The sequence below is a fragment of the Chiloscyllium punctatum genome, chromosome 2 (assembly GCF_047496795.1).
Source record: "Chiloscyllium punctatum isolate Juve2018m chromosome 2, sChiPun1.3, whole genome shotgun sequence".
Lineage (NCBI taxonomy): Eukaryota > Metazoa > Chordata > Chondrichthyes > Orectolobiformes > Hemiscylliidae > Chiloscyllium > Chiloscyllium punctatum.
In genome coordinates, this window is record NC_092740.1 from 15,536,975 (window position 1) to 15,557,864 (window position 20,890).

Consider the following 20,890-nt stretch of genomic DNA (forward strand, 5'->3'; position numbering starts at 1 on the left):
TCTCTGCTGACCTCAAACACCGACCGTCGATTGGTTAACTTTTCCATCAGCAAGCAAATCCGAGCGGGCGAGAATGACGTCAGGTTAGGTTGCCCAATTTGGTCCTGCCCCCAACCCATTCCGATTGGTCCTTGCGACCAAATGTCGTTTGCCGACCGGTGGACGGGGCAGTCAGTCAGTTATTTGGAGGCGGGGCAGGTGGTATCGTCAGGTTTGGTTGCCGCGGATGAGTTGTGGGGCATCACCCTTGGCAAGATGGCGGTGGTCACCGGTTTTGGCGACTGCGATTGTAACCGGATTTATTCGCGTGCCCGTCGCTGCTAGAAGCTTCTCAGCCGTCCATCGGCCCTGACGCGGAGGAGACGAGTTCAGTGCGTTTATCGGTCGAGTTGACTTCTTTTTGCAATAAGCGCTGTTCCCGAGCGCTTCTCCTGCTGCCGTCCCATCATATTTCCCTCTGTCTAATAAAATGGCAACCATGGAGAAATTGATGAAGGCCTTCGAGTCACTAAAGTCATTCCAGCAGGGTCCGTCCAGTGAGGAGACAGGCCAGAAACTGTGAGTAAAACGATCTTGGTGAGAAAGGGTCTTACAAAGATTGCGGGGGGGATTTGTTGGGAGGTGGTGAACCACCGCTGACACACAAGTACTTCTAGAGATCCATGAACGGGGAAACACGTATCACAAGGATACAAACACGAACAGAAAATCTCTCCGACATGAATACGTGCATGCCAGTGTACAAAAATCACACCCTGCTTGTGACAGTAAAGTGCACCCTGATGTTCCTGTGTACAAAAACAGGTACTGATAGACCAATATACAAAAATATGTGCTGCTATGCTGGTGTCCAAGGACAGAGCTTGCTGTGCTGATGTAGAGCAATACTGAAGAACCAGTGTACAAAACGTCAATGCTGACTCTCTAATATACAAACTGTGTGTTGACATTCCTTATTACCCAAGTGCACCGAAATGATAGACAACTGGCATACAATTACACACGTGCACAGACCACGTTGTCAAATACAGTTCCTGCCAAACTCAAGGGCACTCTAGGAAATCTGGGAGATGATCAGTTTTCACTCTTTTTGTTATCTTATTTCTGTATTTATTGGTATCTTTTCTGTTGCAATGCTGCACGCAAGATGTTTCTGCTTTTGATGTACTGTCAGACATGGGGAAAGGGTATCAATTATAAACTGCAAATGCTCAAATTGTGAAACAATGCTGTCACGACTCACTGGGTTAATCAGCATGAGGTGCAAAAACAAGTTAATGTTTGCTGAAGAACCTACACCTGAAATGCTGTCTTTTCTGATCTCTCCACATGCTGACTGACTTGTTGAATGTACCTAGTTTTCATTATTAGTCTTTTCTAGTTTTCATCTTGTGCAATGTCTGTTAGTTTTGGATGTATTTGTGTATTATTTTTGCTGGGAATATGTCAACATTTAGATTAGATTACTTAGTGTGGAAACAGGCCCTTCGGCCCAACAAGTCCACACTGACCCACCGAAGCGTAACCCAACCATTCCCCTACATTTACCCCTTTACCTAATACTACGGGCAATTTAGCATGGCCAATTCACCTGACCTGCACATCTTTGGACTGTGGGAGGTAACCAGAGCACCCGGAGGAAACCCACGCAGACATGGGAGAATGTGCAAACTCCACACAAGTCAGTCGCCTGAGTCGGGAATTGAACCCGGGTCTCTGGCGTTGTGAGGCAGCCGTGCTTACCACCGTGCCGCCCATGTATCCACTTAAGTTTTTTTTTTATTTTGCAGTTGGTGTCATTAGCAGGACATCATATGGTCCTTCCCATCTGGGCATCAATGCCTTTTGGTTCAATGTTTTAACCAGTACTTGATCCCCTGGTTGGGAGTCAAGATTTAATGATTCTGCAGGTAGTGGTACCTCCTGCACCTCTGCCATCTGGAAATGATACTTAGTCATAGCCTGAGTTGAATTCACCAAGCATTTCATTATCTCTTGCATGCAACTCTCTAAACCGACTAGGCTTAATCTGATAGGGAGCCAGTAGTGGCCTTCTAAAGACAACTTCTGCTGGAGTAAGTTTCATTTGCTTCTGGGGAAGGGTTCGTATTATCATCTGAGCATCTCCAGCCAGGATCTGCCCGATTCTTGCTTCAGCTTAGCTAACAATGTTTTTGAGTTAAAAATCTCACACACCAGGCTACAGTCCAATTTGTTTGGAGGTAGATGATGTTGGGATGGCTTAATCGATTTAATGGACAATGCTGATTTGTTTTTAATGGGGTGGAAACTCAGGTTGTGGAACATCTAGTGGGGGAGGGAATATTAATATGGGATCTTCTCTTGAGCTTTATCCATAAACAATGGCATTGTTGTTATTAGATTAAATTAGATTCTGTACAGAGTGGAAACAGACCCTTCGGCTCAACCAGTCCACACTGACTCTCTGAAAAGTAACCCACCCAGACCCATTTCACTCTGACTAACACTATGGGCAATTTAGCATGGTCGATTCACCTGACCTGCACACCTTTGGATTGTGGGAGGAAACCAGAGCACCTGAAGGAAACCCATGCAGACATGGGAAGAATGTGCAAACTCCACACACACAGTTGCCCGAGGCTGGATTTGAACCTGGGACCCTGGTGCTGTGAGGCAGCAGTGCTAACCATTGAGCCACCATGCTGCCATTATGTTTCTCAAAAACTTAGTAGGGAGGAGGGAAAGTATATTTTAAACTCAAGAATTTCCACTTACCCAGCATGTTCAGTCACTTTCTAAAACTAGCTCTGGATCTCTTTTTGCACTTGGTACAGTTTGAAGAGGGATATTTTGCATTTTTGTTATACTGAGTGAATAAAGATATTGATAAGAAGGTTACTGGAATTTGGGTGGAGCAGGTAACATAAGTGAAGTTGACAAAACTAGGTGGAAGGTGCATCAGCTGGTGAGGATGTTACCAGTTTTATGCTTTTGATAACAACCTGCATTTGATGCCACACCTTAGTGAAATCCTTAGAGTGGAGTGTACAAGTGTACATTGCTGAGCTACACTTGCTGATTGATCTGTGTAATAGGAGACTCAGGCTTTCTGTGCCTCTTTGTGAGATTGATAAAATGCAATAGAACTACAACTGTTTGTTTGTTTCCACTTGTGTATTATTCAAAATGTAGGCAACTTGTAAGTAAGTTTTTTTTTGGAAGTATAATTTTTGCTGTTTAGAAAGGGCAACTCAACAAATATACTGCAATTTTGGAATAAAGTGATATCTATTCATAAACCATATTGGCAAGTAGATCAAATACATGAGGACAGTGCCTTCTTGAGATACAATATGTTGAGTTCAGGTAACCCTGTGGTAAATCGAAGTGTAATTGCCACCATTATCTTGTGCCTAACTATAACTTAGTACCAACAGCATGTTTTCTTGCTTAACTGGAAAATCACAAAACATAATATTGGTTCTTGTTGCAACCTATTTGGTTCTTTTAGGGAAGTAAATTTGCCATCTTGACTTGCACTAACTTGTGTGATTCTAGACCAACAGCAATATGATTGACTCTTAGCTGTCTTCTGAAATGACTTCGTAAGTTGCTTCAAAGTCAGTTATGGATGGGCAGCAAATGATGGGATCGTGAGCATCTTCCAGATTGCTGGAAAGGATTAAAAAATATTGCTTTATTGGGAATTGGACTTTACTCTCTGTATATAACTAGAGGTTTGCCAGTGATTGTTAAGCAGGTGGGTGGTATGGATATGATGTAACCTTAAGGGTGTAACAGCTAGTAGCATTTGACGAGTCTGGGCATTCTCTATTGATCACTTTGCTACAGCAGCGTTTACATCTTATGTTGATTTTTTTTTATTGGAAAAATCAGTAACACGATGAAAAGATCCTTTGCAGCATTGGTTACTTGGTTGGGGGAAGGAGAATCCTTAAGGAGTATCTATAAAACATCACCTTGATGTTTTACATTCTTTTGCTGTCTGTAGTGATGGAGATGACTTTTCACTTGTAAATTCTGATCAGTCTTGGAGTCAAGAACAAAAGGGAGCCCCAATGCTGAGTTTCATGAGGGTGTAAGTTGGAGAGTCATGGAGATGTACAGCACAGAAACAAACCCTCCGGTCCAACTCGTCCGTGCTGACCAGATATCCTAAATTAACCTGGGCCAAATGCTGGCAACTGGGACTATCACCCTCTAAGCCTTCCTATTCATATACCTATCCAGATGCCTTTTAAATGTTGTAATTGTACCAGCCTCCACCACTTCCTCTGGCAATTCACCCTCTGTGAAAAAGCTGGCCCTTAGGTCACCTTTAAATCTTTCTCCTCTCTCCTTAAACTTATACCCTCTATTCTAAGCAGTTCTTGACTGGGCTTTTTTTTTCTCAGTAGTTGCCTGGAGTGCTGAATGACAAAAGGGCATTCATAAACTGAAACCATCTAGTCTGTTCCATTTAGAATCCATCATAAATTCCTCCACTTGAGGACAACACCTACCTCTGCACCATCATATGCATCCTTTGCAGTTACCTTGGGGGATGGGAAATAAGGATGGAAGTAATCTAATCACCTCATTTATATCAGTTAATAAAATTCTTGCTCAAACATAAACAAATGAAAACCCCGCTGCTCACTTCAATGTAATGCAAAGTACTTTTACTGTCACCAACTGTACTTGTCATTTATCCCTCAAGCTCTAATTGCTAGCTTAGTAATGCTTTTATGCGCTCTTTGATTTGTAATGTCCGAAAAGTGATTTGACAGTGTTAACAAGTTGGCTTCATGCAATTTTTGATACTAAGTGATAAGGTTGAGTTACTGTGAATTACTATGGAAAACATTTTTACCTGTACATTTTAAATGTACAAAGCATAGGAAATCATTGTAGACACTTGCAGTTTTTGAATTTTGAAAATGTTTTTAACTTAATGGTGAACAGTAAGTGAAAAACCTCCTTAGTTACTTGTCATTGTATTTTAAACTGCTTCATGAATGAGGGCCAAATGTTTTTATTAATGGGAAACATTGTTGATTTGTTGGTGCTCTCAGAAGTGGTCCAGCAGACTGCATTGGTATACAACTACTGTTGGAACTTCAAGAAGGTGATCTACTATGTTAGGTTTACCTGGGATGGGCAATGACTGCAACACTCAGTGATACTCCCATACGTATGTAATAAAATGTTTAATTATTGCAAAACAAAGGCATGGTGCATTACCAATGAGGTTTTAACCCAGTTGGCTGAACAATTGGTTTGCAATGCTGAGTGGTGCCAACAGTTCAGGTTCAATTCCCATATTACTGAGGCATAGTGACCCTCTGGTTAAACGACCACTCTAATGAGAGAGTAGCATTATGGTCCTCTGGGACTATGATGACTTTACCTTTTCTAATGAAGAGGGACATAGACTGACACGGTGCTTTCAAATAGTGAGAGATAATTCCCTCTGCTGACTCAGTAGCCAGTCATAGTCTTACAGCATGGAAATGGACCCTTTGGTCTAACCCCTCCATGCTGACCAGAATTTCCAAACTAAACTAGTCCCTTTTGCCTGCGCATTGCCTACATCTCTTTAATCTTTCCTATTCATGTACCTGTTCAGATGTATTTTAAATGTTGTAATTGAACCTGCTATGAGTGAGCAAGAGGATTTGAGGATGGGTATAGGGATATCTTGTTGCAGTTATACAGGGCTGAAAACGTGTTGCTGGAAAAGCGCAGCAGGTCAGGCAGCATCCAAGGAACAGGAGAATCGACGATTCGGGCATCAGCCCTTCTTCCGGCTGATGCCCGAAAAGTCGATTCTCCTGTTCCTTGGATGCTGCCTGACCTGCTGCGCTTTTCCAGCAACACGTTTTCAGCTCTGATCTCCAGCATCTGCAGTCCTTACTTTCTCCTTGCAGTTATACAGGGCCTTGGTGAAGCCACATCTTGAGTATTGTGTGGAGCTTGGTCTCAGAGGCTAAGGAAGGACATTCTTGCTATCAAGGGAGGCAAAAATGAGGACTGCAGATGCTGGAAACCAGAGTTTAGATCAGTGTGGTGCTGGAAAATCGCAGCAGGTAAGGTAGCATCTGTGGCGCAGGAAAATCAGATGAAGGGCTTTTGCCCGAAATGTTGATTGTCCTGTTCCTTTGATGCTGCCTGACTTGCTGTGCTTTTCCAGCACCACACTGATCTAAACCCTGGCTATCAAGGGAGTCCAGTGAAGGTTAACCAGACTGATTCCCAGAATGGCAGGACTGACATCTGAGCAAAGGCTGGATTGACTGGGCTTGTACTTTCTGGAATTTAGAAGAATGATGGGGTGGGGACCTCCTAGAAACATATAAAATCTTGATGAAACTTGGACAGGCTAGATACGGGAAGAATGTTCTCAGTGTTGGGCAAGTTCAGAACCAGGTGCCACAGTCTATGAATAAATGGGTAAGCCATTAGAGCTGAAGTGAGGAAGAATGTTTTTCACTGAATCTGTGGAATTCTGTATCACAGACGGCTGTTGGGGCCACTTCATTAGATACATTCAGGAAGTTACTGGATATGTCGCTTTGCAGGTAAAGGGATCAAAGGCTATGGAGAGAAAGCAGGAGTGGTATACTGAAATGGCATGATTAGCCATGATCATATAGAATGGTGGTGCAGGCTCAAAGGGCCAAATGGGCTACTCCTGCAACTGTTTCTGTGTTTCTACCATTTCTTCTGGCAGTTCATTCCACATGATTAAGTCATATAGTGTGGAAAGAGATCCTTCAGTTCAACTTGTTCAAACCTGGGAACAGTTTAACATGGTTCAGGTGCAGGAAGGTGCCTCATCCATTTTTTTTTCCAGAATATTATCTCTACAGTCGTATTTTAACGGGGGGTTGCAACTTTAGCCCCTTCAAAAAGAAGGCAGTTTTGAAAATTCAGCAGTTCACTGATTGTCCGCCTCACTTTCCATTTTACGGGCAGGCCTTGCATCCTCTATCTTTTGAGCTTATCTCAAAACTACCCACCAGTACTCCGAGTATCTTAAGTCACTTTGTATCTCATTATACTAGCAGCCTGGTGATCGGAGGTGACAGTCGCTGCTATAGTGAGGTTGCGATGACTCCTGGCAGTTGGGGTAACCACTAATCTCCTCCGGTCGATCTGAATCAGTGGCGGCAGCCACAGTGACAGCACAAATGTGGCTTCTTACTGGTGATTGATTTGAGACTTGCCGGTTGTCTGAGATTCCAGGCCAAGGACTTTAAGGTCTGCTCTTTTTCTTCTGTTTCTGCTAGGTTTAGAATTTAAAAAAAAAATCATGGTTTTGTAACCAGGATGGTGCCGATGAATGGCGACTGTGTGCACTTTTCGCTGTACTCCTGTATTTCTATTTAAAACCAAAAGAACTGTGGATGCTGGAAATCCAATACTAAAACAGAAATTGCCGGAAAAGCACAGCAGATCTTTAGTTTTCAGCTAGATGTTCTCCCTGTTTTAAAGCTCTCAAGTTTGTTTTCAGATCTCTGCATAAGCTGTTACCTCCCTTTTTCTGTAAGCTTTTATAATCCTCTGGGACCTCCTCTAGTTCTTGCCATCTGTGCATCCCCAGTTTTAACTACACGACCATTGGCAGCTGTGTTCTCAGCTATCAAGGCCACAACTTTTAATTCTCTTCTGAAACTACTTTGTCTCTCTCCTAACTGGTGGCTTTAGGGTGGCTCCTTTAAAACGTATTACTTTGGCCAGTGTTTTGCCCACAAGTTCTAATGTCTCCTAATGTGGATTTTGGTTGTGGATTTGATGTCACAAAACATTTCAGGAGTGCTATTATGCAACATTAAAGGTGCAGTACAAATGTGATTTGTGTTCAAATATTGTTTCAATCCTACAACCTGCTGACCTAAAGGTGAGAGTTAAGCAAATCCACAGATGTTTTGAGTGCTGTTTATGAAGTAGTGAGGAACCAGTAGATGACGGTATTTTGGTATTTTACCAGAGGATGTGGCCCTCTTTTGATTTCCTCACTTTCAATAAAGAAGAAATCATTTGCTCACTTCGGTTCAAGTAAATATTACTTGTTTTAATGATTCATGTCCGGCATAGTCTTTACAGATTTTTAATCAACCAGGGAGTCAAGATTTCTGATTTATGAAATGAAGTTAAGGCCACAACTTGGATCAGCCATGATCTTATTGACTGGTAGAGATTACTTTAGTGGCTGAATATACTGCTATTTCTTGTGTTCTCATTTATTGCGTTCAGTATTGAAAAGAGCTGTTTGGCTTTTATTAAGTTTCATATTGTAAGAGATAGTTAAATTTCATACTTTGGTTGTACTTGCACTGAAAAATGTGGTGCTAGAAAAAGCACAGCAAATCAGGCAGCATCCAAGGAGCAGGAGAGTCGACTTTTCAGGCATAAGCTGTCTTATGTCGAAACATCGGCTCTCCTGCTCCTGGATGCTGCCTAATCTGCTGTGCTTTTTCCAGCACCACACCTTTTGGCTCTTGACTCCCCAGCATCTGCAGTCCTCACTCTTTCCCTGTGTATAACTAGAATATTGATGGAAAGAAACATGTTTTAAGCTCTTCACTTGTGATGTTCTGATGAATGCAAGTTTACCTGTTTTAAGGGGGAAAACTGCATTTATGCTACATCAGAGCCAAACATTGATTGGTCAGCAAGTGAATTCTGTTCGGAGAGATTACCATGGAGAATTGTGCTGACTGATGATTGACAGTTAACTTCTAGGCTTTGTTTAAATATTAAACCAGGCAGTTTTACTTTGGTTTGTCAGAGAAACGCCCTGGGAAATGTGCCAGTGCATGGCTGTAATTTTGTTTGAGTTTCAAATAGAAATGTTCTGTCTTCAGAAAGCAGGTTCATTATTAATGTATACTAAGTTGCAGTATTTGCAAGTGTGCTGCACCACAAGCCCAATTGACTATCTTAAATTGGATAGGTGTAAGTGAGGACTGCAGATGCTGGACACCAGAGTTGATAGTGTGATGCTGGAAAAGCATAGCCGGTCAGGCAGTATCTGAGGAGCAGGAGAGTAGATGTTCCGGGCCTGAGCCGGCTTACGTCGAAACTTCGACTCTCCTACTCCCAGATGCTACTTGACCTGCTGTGCTTCTCCAGCACCACAATCTTAAATTGGCTGTTGGCCAATGCTTCTCATTTGAAATGATCCGGGAAAGTGCTGGAATGTAATTCTGTAATTGGACAACATTTACCCAGCAAATTATAACTGACTTTTGTGTTTTATATTTAATCATCATATGAAAATCCACATTGAAATCTGATCTCAACTCAGCTGAGTAATCTTTGGCTTTTGTGGCATTAATTGCAGTACTAATTTGTACCTATTTGAAACAGAGGAAACTGTGTTATATGTTTCTTTTATAATGAAATACAAATGGAATGATTTAATAAGTACAATATGGACTTCAGGAGAAACTTCTTCATTCAGTGTGGTTAGAATATGGAACTTGCCATTGCACAGAATAGGTGAGGTGAATAGCACAGATGTATTTAAAGGGAGGGGAGGCTGGAACAACACGAGTGAGAAAGAGGTAGAAGGATATAAGGATAAGTATTGATGATAAAGATATTTTGTTGAAGTTTTTCATTTTGCACTCAGATGATTTAAGGTCAAAAACCTAAAGACTTTTTTTTTCAACAAGACGCAATTTTTTTTAACATTACCTTTTATATAGTTATTTGGTAATAAACTTTACCTTATATAATGTGCAGAGAGGTGTGTTGTGGCATCTCTGGATCATCAGAACTAGTCTTGGGCCAAATGGTGGTCATTGTGCTCATTGTGTTTTGGCTTTATGGAAGTAATCCAACATCCTCTACCCCTCTGCCCAGGTTTCTCCATAGCTATGCAAACATTCCCCCAGTGAATTCATTCACCTCCACACTGAAAGTTACGATTGAATGTGTGTCTGTAGTAAACCATCCCAAGATCCCTTGCCAAAAAATGAGGTTGAGTGGAGGACTGACTGGGGCAAGAAGAAAATGAATAGAAAGACTAGAGAGCACAATTAAATAAAACTGAAGTGCTGGAGAAACTCATTCTGGATTAGTGGTGCTGGAAGAGCACAGCAGTTCAGGCAGCATCCAAGGAGCTTCGAAATCAATGTTCTCAAAGCTCCTTGGATGCTGCCTGAACTGCTGTGCTCTTCCAGCACTCACTAATCCAGAATCTGGTTTCCAGCATCTGCAGTCATTGTTTTTACCTTGCTGGAGAAACTCGGTCAGGCAGCATCTGTGGCATGAGAAATACATCTAAATTACTTAATTGGTGCTTCTTTTAGAATACAGTTCTAAAGGTGGTTAATATCTTGAGTCCAATACTACTCTTCATTGGACCTTGACACAATGAGTTGTATTATGGATTATTAGCTCGAAAGTTTAATAGTGTTGCTGACTTTAGTCCTGAAAAGCAAAACTATACAGTCAATTGGAATAAAATAAGAACTTCCAAAGCAAGTGCGTCTAGCTAGCACGTAGTAAATGACAAACTGCATTATAAAATTTGGAAGTGCACTCTTGTCACCTTGCAGACAATTGCATTGTGTCCTGTTGCTTGAGTAAGCTGGTGATGTCCTCCTAATGACTGTGGATTACCTGAGCTTATTTCACTTTCTTGGTTGAAGCAAATGTAACATATGTACTGCTTGTGGAACTCTCTCTCGAGCTGTTATCCATGAACTTAAATGTAATAGGTTCATCTGGTAATTTTAGTTTTGACAGGCAATGGCTGTAATAGTAATTATTTGGAAAGGCATTTTTGATAAAGGATAGTATTACTGCTGTACTTAGGGATGATGTTCCTGGAAATACATCCAGGGAATTTATTTGGGTGGAACTGAGAAATAAGTAAGGGATGATCACCTTCTTGGGATTTTGTTGTAGACCCCTTAATAGTCAGCGGGAAATTGAGAAACAGACTTGTAAGGAGATTTCAGTTATCCCTAAGAAAAATAGGGTTGTTATGGTTGGGGATTTTAACTTTCCAAATGTAGACTGGGGCTGCCGTAGTGTTAAGGGTTTAGATGGAGAGTAGTTTGTTGAAGAAAATTTTGAGTCAGTTTGTAGTTGTTCCTACTACAGAAGGTGCAAAACTTGATCAACTCTTGGGAAATAAGGCAGGGCAGGTGACTGAGGTGTCAGTGAGGGAGCACTTTGGGGCCAGTGACCATAATTCTATTTGTTTTAAAATAGTGATGGAAAAGGATAGACCAGATCTAAAAGTTTGAAGTTCTAAATTGGAGAAAGGCCAATTTTGATGGTATTAGGCAAGAAGTTTCAAAAGCTGATTGGGGGCAGATGTTTGTAGGTAAAGGGATGGCTGGAAAATGGGAAGTTTCCAAAAATGAGATAACAAGAGTCCAGAAACAGTATATTCCTGTTGGGGTGCACGGAAAGGCTGCTAGATTTAGGGAATGCTGGATGACTAGAGAGGTTTAGTTAAGAAGAAGGAAGCATATGACGGGTATAGACAGGAGAGAGAAAGTGAATCCTTAGAGTATAAAGTCAGTAGGAACTCAGGACCACAAAAAAGGGACTTGAGATCTGGGTGGGGGATGTGGTGAATTAATAGTGTGGTGCACTGACATCTACACTACTGAACCCCAGTGCCAACTCGCAGACATGTCCTCCGACTGCACCGTTGATCACAACCTCACATCCCATCACCAAATCATCATCTCCCAGACCATCCACAACCTCATCACCTCTGGAGATGTCCCATCCACAGCCTCCAACCTCATTGTCCGTGAACCCCATACTGCCCGATTCTGCCTCCTTCCTGAGATTCACAAACCTGACTGCCCTGGTTGACCCATTGTCTCAGCCTGCACCTGTACCACCGAACTCCTCTCCTCCTCCCTCGACACCGTCCTGTCCCCCTTAGTCCAGGAACTTCCCACCTATATTCATGACACCATCCATGCTCTTCACCTCCTCCAAGATTTTCGTTTCCCCGGCCCCCAACGTCTCATCTTTACCACGGTCATTCAGTCCCTGTACACATTGATCCGCCACAACGAAGGTCTCCAAGTCCTCTGTTTCTTCCCCTTGCGCTGTTCCAACCAGTACCCTTCCACTGACACCTTCATCCGCCTGGCTGAACTGGTCCTCACCACAACAACAACTCTTTCCAATCCTCCCACTTCCTCCAAACCAGAGGGATAGCCGTGGGCACCCATATGGGACCCAGCTTTGCCTGCCGGATATGTGGAACAGTCCACCTTCCGCAGTTACACCGACACCGGCGGCATCATCACCATCTCGGCAACCTCCCTCCCCTTCCTGGACCCCTCCTCTGGCGACCGACTAACCGCAGGCACATACTACAAGCCCGCAGCTACCTCAACTACACCACCTCCCACACTACCTCCTGTAAAAACACGATCCCTTATTCTCAATTCCTCTGCCTCTGCTGCATCTGTTCCCAGGATGACCAATTCCACCTCAAAGTCCCAGATGGCCTCCTCTTTCCATGATTGCAACTTCCCTTCCCATGTGGTTGATGCCCTCCAGTGCATCTCCTCTATTTCATGCCCCACTGCCTTTTGAACCCCACCCCTTCCAATGCAACAAGGACAGACTCCCCCCCCCCGGTCCTCACCTTCCACCCCACCAGCCTCTGCATACAATACATCATCTTCTGCCACCTCCAAACGGACCCCACCACCAGAGAGAGATTTCCCTCCCCACCCCTATCAGTGTTCTGAAAAGACCATTCCCTCTGCGTCTCCCTCATTAGGTCCACACCCCCACACCCCACTCCTGATACCTTTTCCCTGCCACTGCAAGTGCAAAATCTGCGCCCACAGCACTCCCCTCACCTCCGTCCAAGGCCCCAGAGGATCCTTCCACATCCGTCAGAAATTTAGCTGCACCTCTCCCAATGTCATCAACTGCATGCGTTGCACCCAGTGTGGTCTTCTCTACATCAGAGAGACAGGATGCCTTCTTGCAGATTGTTTCATATCTGGGGCACCCACACCCATCAACCCCAGAGCCCCATGGCTGAACACTTCAACTCCCCCTCCTGCTCTGTCAAAGATCTGCAGTTCCTGGGCCACCTCCCTCGCCAAACCGTTACCACCCGGCACCTGGAGGAGGAACGCCTCATATTCTTCCTTGGGACCCTGCAACCACGTGGATAAAAGTGGATGTCAACAGCTTCCTCATTTCCCCTCCTCCCACATTATCCTAGTTCTAAGCTTCCAACTCGGCCCCGTCCTCTGGACCTATCCATCACTGCCCCCTCTGATCTATAACCTCTACCTCACCTTTATCCATTTATCACTTTCCAAGCTACCTATCCCTCAACCCCAACCCACTTATCTCTCAGCCCTGACCCACAAACCTCATTCCTGATGAAGGGCTTATGCCCAAAACGTTGATTCTCGTACTCCTGCTGTCTGACCAGTTATGCTTTTCCTGCACTGCACTCTCGACGCTTGATCAATATCCCTCCATTCCTTGCATATTCATGTGTTTATCTAAAAGTTCCTTAAATGCCCCGATTGAATCTCCCTGCACCACACTTCTACCACACTTTAAAAAAAAACTGCCCTTTACATCTCCTTTGAACTTCACCGTCTGAACTTAAATGCATGATTCCCAATATTAGGCAGTTCAAACCTGGGGGACATATATTCTGACCATCAACCCTATCTATGCATTTCATAATTTTAGACTTCTATCAAGCCTCCAAGCAGCATCCGCCACTCCAAAGAAAACAACCCAAGCTTTTCTAGCCTCTCCTTATAGCTTATACCCTCTAATCCTGTCAGCATCCTGGTAAACCTCTTCAGCACCCTCTAAAAGTCTCCACATCCTTCCTATAACGTGGCGATGAGAATTGATTGCAGTACACCCAATGCAGCATAACCAAAGTCTTATAAAGCTGTAACATGACATTCTGATTCTTGTACTCCATTTTCCCACTACTAAAGGCAAGCATGTCACATGCTGCCTTTTGCCACCCTATCTACTTTTGTGGCCACCTTCAGGGAGCTATGGACTTGAACCCCAAGATCCCTCTATATGTCAATGCTGTTCAGAGTCCTGCCATTATCTGTATACATTTCTTTAACCTTTGATCTCCCAAAGTGCAGCACCTCACATTTATCTGGATTAAACTCCATCTGCCATTTCTCTGCCCATATTTGCAACTGATCTATATCCCACTTATCCTTTGACAGCCTTCTACACCATCCACAAACCCACTGATCTTTGTATCGTCACAAACATCAGATGTCCCAGTATGGATCCCTGTGGAACACCAATAGTCATGAATTTCCGGTCTGAAAAACGCCTTTCTACTACTACCCTCTGTCTTCTTTGGGCAAGCCAATTCTGAATCAATGAGGCCAAGTCACCTCTAATCTCGTGCATCTTAATCCTCTGGATGAGCTGACCATAAGAGGCCTTGTCAAAAGCCTTACTAATATCTATGTAGACAACATCCACTGCTCCAACTTCATTGATTACCTTTGTCACCTCCTCAAAAAATGCAATGAAGTTACTAAGATATGACTGGCCATGTTTTTCCAAATGAGCGTAAATTCTAACCCTAAGAATTTTTTCCAACAGCTTCCCAACCACCGATGTGCGACTCACTGGTCTATAGTTTCCTGAAAGATCCATATTTTCCATCATGCACACAAGGACACTAGCTACTATTCAGTCCTATGGGACCCCTCTAGTAGCTAATGAGGACACAAAATTTAGTCAAGAGCTCAACAATCTCCCCTCTTGCCTCTCTCAATGACCTGAGGTAGATACCATCAGGCATTGGGGATGTATCCACCTTTTAATGCTCTTCAAAAGACCCAACACCACTTCCTCCTTGATCTCAAAAATCCTAGCATATTAACATGCTCCACAGATCTCACTATCCTCCATATCCTGAGTGAATACTGACACAAAATACTCATTTAGTATGTCACTTACACCCTCTGCCTCCAAGCACAAGTTTCCTTTATTTTGTTTTTGTGGTTCTACTTCCTCCTTAGTTATCCACCTTTTTTTTAATGTATCTATAGAATATCTTGAGATTCTGTTTAACCCTACATGCCAGTGTCATTTTGTGGCCCCTTCTTCCTCTCCTAATTCTCTCCTTGAGTTCTTTCCTGCTTTCTTTAAATTCCTCAAGGCCCCTATCCGATTTTAGCTTCCTAAACCTTACATCAGACAGATAGAAGTGATGAGGAATTTGCAACAGTATGTGATGGATGGCAGTTATAGGAAGGGGGGGGGGGGGGAAGGGAGTCTCAGTTACAGTCACATAGATGGGTTAACTCCAGGAAGGGTGAGAGAGGTTGGCCCCGAGGGCAGGAGTCTTTTGTGGATATACCCGTTTCAAACAGGTATGCTGTTTTGTAAAATGTAGGGGGTGATGGATTCTCAGGGGAACGTAGCACGAACAGCCAAGTTTCTGGTATTGAGACTGGCTCTAATATTGGCTGCGAGGCTTGATAGAAGTCTAAAATTATGAAATGCATAGATAGGGGTATATTGGCTTCCAAGAGATCAGTTGTGTTAGGGGATTCTGTAGTCAGAGGTACAGACAGATGTTTCTATGGCCAGCAGAGAAAAAGCAGAATGGTGTTGTTTCCCTGGTGCCAGGATCAAGGATCTCTCGGAGAGGGTGCAGAATGTTCTCATTGGGGAGAGGGGCCAGCAGGAGGTCATTGTCCATATTGGAACCAACGACATTGTAAGGGAAAAGGTTGAGACTCTGAAGGGAGATTACAGAGAGTTAGGCAGAAATTTAAAAAGGAGGTCCTCAAGGGTGGTAATATCTGAATTATTCCCAGTACCATGAGCTGGTGAGGGCAGGAATAGGAGGATAGAGCAGATGAATGCATGGCTGAGGAGCTGGTGTATGGGAGAAGGATTCACATTTTTAGATCATTGGAATCTCTTTTGGGGTAGAAGTGAGCTGTACAAGAAGGACGGATTGCACCTAAATTGGAAGGGGACTAATATACTGGCAGGGAAATATGCTAGAACTGCTTGGGAGGATTTAAACTAATAAGGTGGGGTGGGTGGGACCCAGGGAGATAGTGAGGAAAGAGATCGATCTGAGACTGGTACAGCTGAGAACAGGTGTGAGTCAAACACAGGGTAGGCAGGGATAAGATAGGACTAATAAATTGAACTGCATTTATTTCAATGCAGGAGGCCTAACAGGGAAGGCAGATGAACTCCTGGCATAGTTAGGAACATGGGACTGGGATATCCTAGCAATTATGGAAACATGGCTCAGGGATGGGCAGGACTGGCATCTTGATGTTCCAGGATACAAATGTTACAGGAAGGATAGAAAGGGAGGCAAGAGAGGAGGAGGAGGAGTGGCATTTTTGATGAGGGATAGCATTACAGCTGTGCTGAGGGAGGATATTCCCGGAAATACATCCAGGAAAGTTATTTGGGTGAAACTGAGAAATAAGAAAGGGATGATCACCTTATTAGGATTGTATTATAGAGCCCCCCAATAGTCAGAGGGAAATTGAGAAACTAACTTGTAGGGAGATCTCAGTTATCTGTAAGAATAATAGGGTAGTTATGGTAAGAGATTTTAACTTTCCAAACATCGACTGGGACTACCATAGTGTTGAAGGTTTAGATGGAGAGGAATTTAAGTGTGTACAAGACAATTTTCTGATTCAGTATGTGGATATACCTACTCTTGGGAAATAAGGCAGGGCAGGTGACTGAGATGTCAGTGGGGGAGCACTTTGGGGCCAGCGACCATAATTCTGTTCGTTTTAAAATAGTGATGGAAAAGGATAGACCAGATCTAAAAGTTTGAAGTTCTAAATTGGAGAAAGGCCAATTTTGACGGTATTAGGCAAGAACTTTCGAAAGCTGATTGGAGGCAGATGTTCGCAGGTAAAGGCACACCTGGAAAATTGGAATCCTTCAGAAATAACAAGAATCCAGAGAAAGTATATTCCTGTCAGGGTGAAAGGGAAGGCTGGTAGGTATAGGGAATGCTGGATGACTAAAGAAATTGAGGGTTTGGTTAAGAAAAAGAAGGAAGCATATGTCAAGTGTAGACAGGATAGAGCGAGTGAATCCTTAGAGTACAAAGGAAGTAGGAGTATACTTAAGAGGGAAATCGGGAGGGCAAAATGGGGACATGAGATAGCTTTGGCAAATAGAATTAAGAGGAATCCAAAGGGGTTTTACAAATATATTAAGGACAAAAGGGTAACTAGGGAGAAAATCGGGCCCCTCAAATATCAGCAAGGCGGCCTTTGTGTGGAGCCGCAGAAACTGGGGGAGATACTAAATAAATATTTTGCATCAGTATTTTCTGTGGAAAAGGATATGGAAGATTTAGACTGTAGGGAAATAGATGGTGACATCTTGCAAAAAGTCCAGTTTACAGAGGAGGAAGTGCTGGATGTCTTGAAACGGTTAAAAGTGGATAAATCCCCAGGTCCTGATCAGGTGTACCCAAGAACTCTGTGGGAAGCTAGAAAAGTGATTGCTGGGCCTCTTGCTGAGATATTTATATCATTGATAGTCACAGGGGAGGTGCTGGAATACTGGAGGTAAACGTTGTGCCACTGTTTAAGAAGGGCGGTAAAGACAAGCCAGTGAACTATAGACCGGTGAGCCTGACCTTGGTGGTGGGCAAGTTGTTGGAGGGAATTCTGAGGGACAGGATGTACATGTATTTGGAAAGGCAAGGACTGATTCAGGACAGTCAGCATGGCTTTGTGCGTGGGAAATCATGTCTTGCAAACTTGATTGAGTTTTTTGAAGAAGTAACAAAGAATTTTGAGGGCAGAGCAATTCATGTGATCTATTTGGACTTCAGTAAGGCGTTTGACAAGGTTCCCTGTGGAGACTGATTAGCAAGGTTAGATCTCACTGAATACAGGGAGAACTAGACGTTTGGATGCTGCCTGACCTGCGCTTTTCCAGCAACACATTTTTCAGCATTTGGATGCAGAACTGGCTCAAAGGTAGAAGACAGAGGGTGGTGGTGGAGAGTTGTTTTTCAGACTGGGGGCCTGTGACCAGTGGAGTGCCACAATGATCTGTACTGGGCCCTCTACCTTTGTCATTTACATAAATGATTTGGATGAGAGCATAAGAGGTACAGTTAGTAAGTTTGCAGATTACACCAAAATTGGAGGTGTAATGTACAGTGAAGAGGGCTACCTCCAATTACAACAGGATCTGGACCAGATGGGCCAATGGACTGAGAAGTGGCAGATGGAGTTTAGTTCACATAAGTGTGAGGTGCTGCATTTTGGGAAAGCAAATCTTAGCAGGACTTATACACTTAATGGTAAGGTCCTATGGAGTGTTGCTGAACAAAGAGACCATGGAGTGCAAGTTCATAGCTCCTTGAAAGTGGAGTCGCAGGTAGATAGGATAGTGAAGAAGGCAGAAACCCCCTTGGATGCACTTCATAAATTCTGCCCCATCTAAGCCTCTTGTTGTGAGGGAGACCCAGTCAATATTGGGGAAGTTTAAGTCACTCATTATGGCAACCCTATTGTCTCTATATAGAGTCCTAGAGATGTACAGCACAGAAACAGACCCTTTGGTCCAATTCAGCCATGTTGACCAGATATCCTAACCTAACCTGGTCTCATTTGCCAGCATTTTGCCCTTATCCCTCAACCCTTCTTATTCATATGCCCATCCAGATGCCTTTTAAATGTTGTAATTGTACCAGCCTCCACCACTTCCTCTGACAGCTCATTCCATACACTCACCACCCTCTGTGAAAAAGTGGCCCCTTGGGTCTTTTTTTTAATATATATCTTTCCCCTCTCACCCTAAACGACACGGTGGCACAGTGGTTAGCACTGCTGCCTCACAGCGCCAGAGACCCGGGTTCAATTCCCACCTGAGGCGACTGACTGTGTGGAGTTTACACGTTCTCCCCGTGTCTGCGTGGGTTTCCTCCGGGTGCTCCGGTTTCCTCCCACAGTCCAAAGATGTGCAGGTCAGGTGAATTGCCCATGCTAAATTGCCCGTAGGGTTAGGTAAGGGGTAGATGTAGGGGTATGGGTGGGTTGCGCTTCGGCGGGGCAGTGTGGACTTGTTGGGCCGAAGGGCCTGTTTCCACACTGTAAGTAATCTAAATCTAAATCTAAATCTAAACCTATGCCTTCTTGTTCTGGACTCTCCCACCCCTAGAGAGATAGGTGCGCACAACAAGGAAGTTTTTACAATTGGGGGAAGGGAAATTACGATGCTGTAAGACAGGATTTGAGGAGCATACGTTGGGAGCATAGGCTGTCAGGGAAGGATGTGGTGGAAATGTGGGACTTTTTCAAGGAGCAGATACGACGTGTCCTTGATATGTATGTACCGATCAGGCAGGAAAGAAATGGTCGTGTGAGGGAGCCTTGGTTGACGAGGGAGGTTGAATGTCTAGTAAAGAGGAAGAAGGAGGCTTACATAAGGTTGAGGAAACAAGGTTCAGACAGAGCAGTGGAGGGATACAGGATAGCCAGAAGGGACCTGAAGAAAGGGATTAGGAGAGCTAAGAGAGGGCATGAAAAATCCCTGGCGGATAGGATCAAGGATAACCCCAAGGCATTCTATGCGTATGTGAGAAACCTGAGAATGACGAGAACGAGGGTAGGTCCGATCAAGGACAGTGGTGGGAGACTGTGTATTGAGTCGGAAGAGATAGGAGAGGTCTTGAACAAGTACTTCTCTTCAGTATTTACGAACGAGAGGGACCGTATTGTTGAAGAGGAGAGTGTGAAACGGGCTGATAAGCTAGAAGAGATACCTGTTAGGAAGGAAGATGTGTTGGACATTTTGAACAACTTGAGGATAGACAAGTCCCCCGGGCCTGACGGGATATATCCTAGGATTATGTGGGAAGCAAGAGAGGAAATTGCAGTACCGTTGGCAATGATCTTCTCGTCTTCACTGGCAACTGGGGTGGTACCAGGGGACTGGAGAGTAGCGAATGTTGTGCCCCTGTTCAAAAAAGGAATAGGGATAACCCCGGGAATTACAGGCCAGTTAGTCTTACTTCTGTGGTAGGCAAAGTAATGGAAAGGGTACTGAGGGATAGGATTTACGAGTACCTGGAAAGACACTGCTTGATTAGGGACAGCCAGCACGGATTTGTGAAGGGTAGGTCTTGCCTTACAAGTCTTATTGAATTCTTCGAGGAGGTGACCAAGCATGTGGATGAGGGTAGAGCAGTGGATGTAGTGTACATGGATTTTAGTAAGGCATTTGATAAGGTTCCCCATGGTAGGCTTATGCGGAAAGTCAGGAGGCATGGGATAGAGGGAAATTTGGCCAATTGGATAGAAAACTGGCTAACCGGTCGAAGTCAGAGAGTGGTGGTAGATGGTAAATATTCAGCCTGGAGTCCAGTTACAAGTGGAGTTCCGCAGGGATCAGTTCTGGGTCCTCTGCTGTTTGTAATTTTTATTAATGACTTAGAGCAGGGAGTCGAAGGGTGGGTCAGTAAATTTGCAGATGATACAAAGATAGGTGGAGTTGTGGACAGCGAGGAGGGCTGTTGTCGGCTGCAGAGGGACTTAGATATGATGCAGAGCTGGGCTGAGGAGTGGCAGATGGAGTTCAACCCTGCCAAGTGTGAGGTTGTCCATTTTGGAAGAACAAATAAGAATGCGGAATACAGGGTTAATGGTAGGGTTCTTGGTCAGGTGGAGGAACAGAGGGATCTTGGGGTCTATGTACATAGATCTTTGAAGGTTGCCACTCAGGTGGATAGAGTTTGTAAGAAGGCCTATGGAGTATTATCGTTCATTAGCAGAGGGATTGAATTCAAGAGTCGTGAGGTGATGTTGCAGCTGTACAGGACTTTGGTTAGGCCACATTTGGAGTACTGTGTGCAGTTCTGGTCGCCTCACTT

The 20,890-nt window shown here is 43.9% G+C and overlaps 1 protein-coding gene across 14 annotated transcripts in view; it reads left to right on the forward strand.

Moving 5' to 3' along the window:
- Positions 1–211: 211 nt before the first annotated feature.
- Positions 212–20,890, forward strand: part of htt (huntingtin) — a 264,314-nt gene continuing 243,635 nt past the window's right edge. For 12 of the 14 annotated variants that reach the window (XM_072594050.1, XM_072594086.1, XM_072594068.1 and 9 more), the window contains exon 1: positions 212–558. In XM_072594050.1, the coding sequence (XP_072450151.1) occupies positions 470–558 (89 nt within the window). In that variant the 5' untranslated portion in view covers positions 212–469. The remainder of the gene's footprint in view (positions 559–20,890) is intronic. The other 2 variants (XM_072594171.1, XM_072594160.1) reach the window with 1 other exon arrangement.